The 2,874-nt window shown below is 28.0% G+C and overlaps 1 protein-coding gene across 1 annotated transcript in view; it reads left to right on the forward strand.

Annotated features, from left to right (window-relative positions):
• Window positions 1-1,437, forward strand: part of LOC100165678 (kelch-like protein 2) — a 7,998-nt gene extending 6,561 nt beyond the window's left edge. The window contains exons 10-11 of the mRNA XM_016802073.2: window positions 844-1,099; window positions 1,189-1,437. Of these exons, the coding sequence (XP_016657562.1) occupies window positions 844-1,099; window positions 1,189-1,376 (444 nt within the window). The 3' untranslated portion in view covers window positions 1,377-1,437. The remainder of the gene's footprint in view (window positions 1-843; window positions 1,100-1,188) is intronic.
• The last annotated feature ends 1,437 nt before the right edge of the window (window positions 1,438-2,874 follow it).

The following is a 2,874-nucleotide window of genomic DNA, read 5'->3' on the forward strand; positions in this document are numbered from 1 at the left end:
ATGCGTACTGAAAATGACGGTTTCACGAAAACGAGACAATGAGTAAAAGCGTAATATGAAATTTGGAAATGTTTGTGCCGTTTGTGGTTATTATGAATTATGATATGATATGATTATGATAAGGTTTATAATGAAAACATTGCCAGCTTCGCATACGGCGGATTTGCTTCAATATTAAGATCGAGTCGGCTATCTAGCTGTTTTATATATCTATGGTTATGAGTCTTGTTTATGTTTGTATAATGATGATACAAAATATAAAATGAATTAAACTTTATTAAATAGTTATTTCCAACATTTAATATATCTTAATTTTATAATTTTCATTAAATAATGATCCATTCACACGTAATCAAGATTGATTTTAAATGTCGAATAATTTTCAAACTTATTTAACATTTAATTTGTTATGCTAATTCAGCGATTACCAAAGTGTGTTCCGAGGGAATCTAAGTGTTCTGTACTTCTATCTTTTGTGGGACAATCTCAAGGGTTCCGCCAAATTTATGTGAATGTTTAGAAAATTATTTTATATCATACTTGGTAAAAAAGTTCACCTAAAGAAAATAGTTAAAAGTAGTATAGTACTAATTGCTGTAAAATATTCGTTTATCAAAACTTTTTCCTAATGTTGCCATGGTTGTAAAAGTGTGAGAACCGCTGTGCTAATTAATAATAAATACATTTTTGTAATTAAAAATAATAATATTGTATTTATTCAACTTTTCATAAATATGTACTCAATTACTTTCATTGAAAAGCCATGCAATAATGTTGTATTCCAGGATTTTTTTTCTGGCTATTAATTTTTATTTCCCTATTTGTACTATTTACATTTTGTAGGTAGGTGGATATAATCGCTCTTCAAGGCAGGGTTTAAACACTGTTGAATGTTATGATCCCAGTTTTGATACATGGAAATGGGTTGCAGAAATGTTTGTACGCCGCAAATACGTGGGAGTAGGTGTATTGGATGGTGTACTGTATGCTGTGGGTGGTCAGGATGGATCAAAAACACTGAGAAGTGTTGAATCATACAGACCAAGTGTAGGAGTTTGGACTTCTATTGCAGATATGCATTTGCCTCGAAGAGATGCAGGTATCTTGTTCTTTAATAATTCTAAGTTATTGTTTAAACATATTTTTTTGTAAATATTATATTGGATTTAATTTAATTTTTCAATATAGGAGTAGTTGCATTAAACGGTTTATTGTATGTTGTCGGTGGCAAAAACGGAACTTCTAGTTTGAGTTCTGTTGAATGTTACAGCCCATATACCAACACTTGGACTATGATGAAAGTGCCAATGAATGTTGCACGGGCTTCAGCAGGAGTAGTAGCCATTAATAAGCCACGACTTTTTAATACTTGTTAGAATTCATGATTTTTTTTTTTTTTAAATACGATATAACATGCAATATAAATTTTTTCTTATATTGGTTGTAGTACTTAATTTTACAGTTTTTGAATGTCTTATTAAAAGATTTTTGTATATAATAAATTGATAGCATATAAGATAAATCATTTTTTTTTTTCATTATTATTATTAATATTTTGCTATAATAATATATTAATTATTATATTTCTATTAATTTTACAGCATTTTACTGTTTTATCAAAAAGGTTTTTGTATTTGTGTCAATATAACTAAAATTTGCAGATAATTTTGTTGCAAAAATGTATTATATTATGTTTAATATTTCTATATTTCTATATCTAAGGATTGAACATTTAAAATAAGGTTACTCATAACTAGTTAACACTGTAACCAAAAAATCTATATAAAATCTATAAGTATATTAATTTCCCCATAACATTATTATTGTTATAGATATTTTTAAATGCAATGATTTCTCCAATAATTAATACAACCAACAGTAAATGTATACATGGTAAAATAGGCTGACAGACCGACTTCGCTCAGAATAGTTTATGGTATACAATAATTTGATATCATTGATTTCAAGTTTGACACATTCATTGCAGTGACCTCAGAGCCCTGTGGCACTTAATAATTTCGCCACTGGTTTTGCTGGCAGTGAGTGGGGAGGGGTAGATGTCTATTGTTCAAAATTAAAATTATAAATATCTAAATTATAATATTTTAAAATTGTACTTGTATTTTAAATAAAGGAACAAATTCATATTAATTATCTCCACCAAATCACAATAGGTTCATAAGAAAAAAAAACATTTACATAATTTTAAATTTATAACTAATATGTTGTTGCTTAATACATGTGGGACTCTTGCGTACCTACCTATTAATATTTATTATTATAATTTTTTACCAAACGGCCCATAATATAATATAGCTAGTGCAAAGCGACTCAATCGAACACTTGTGTGTGGGTGTAAGATATACTAAGTACTCACGCCTTATATTTTTATAATTGTTACAATATTCAAGCCTGGTTTAAGGGAGCGGGACAGGCCAAAAAGATTGAGGGGGGAGGGAAACTAAGTTCACCAGGTCTTATTTCTAATGTGGAACAGACATCATGTTATAGATGAGTCACCAATATGATTCGTGCTAATAACTTACCTAAATAATTATATTGTAGGTACTATAATGGTGTAATAACAAGTCTGCGTTAAAGTGAATTGAGGATTAACCTTATGACTATTTTCAAATAATCTATAGAATAACCATGACGAATGAAGATGGTTTTGCAAATGAAAAATTTAGAAAAGCTATTTTTTTAGTACTAAAAATGAATAATTGTAATAATAATGATTTTAGTCCATATTATATGTGTGTTAATAACAATATTATTGTTGCTTTTTATTTTTTAATATATATACCTAAAACCAGCACCTTCTTTTTAATGAATAACAAAAAAATCATTTTATTTTTAAGTATCAGGGTAGTT

Source organism: Acyrthosiphon pisum, unplaced genomic scaffold (genome assembly GCF_005508785.2).
Source record: "Acyrthosiphon pisum isolate AL4f unplaced genomic scaffold, pea_aphid_22Mar2018_4r6ur Scaffold_21548;HRSCAF=24219, whole genome shotgun sequence".
Classification (NCBI taxonomy): domain Eukaryota; kingdom Metazoa; phylum Arthropoda; class Insecta; order Hemiptera; family Aphididae; genus Acyrthosiphon; species Acyrthosiphon pisum.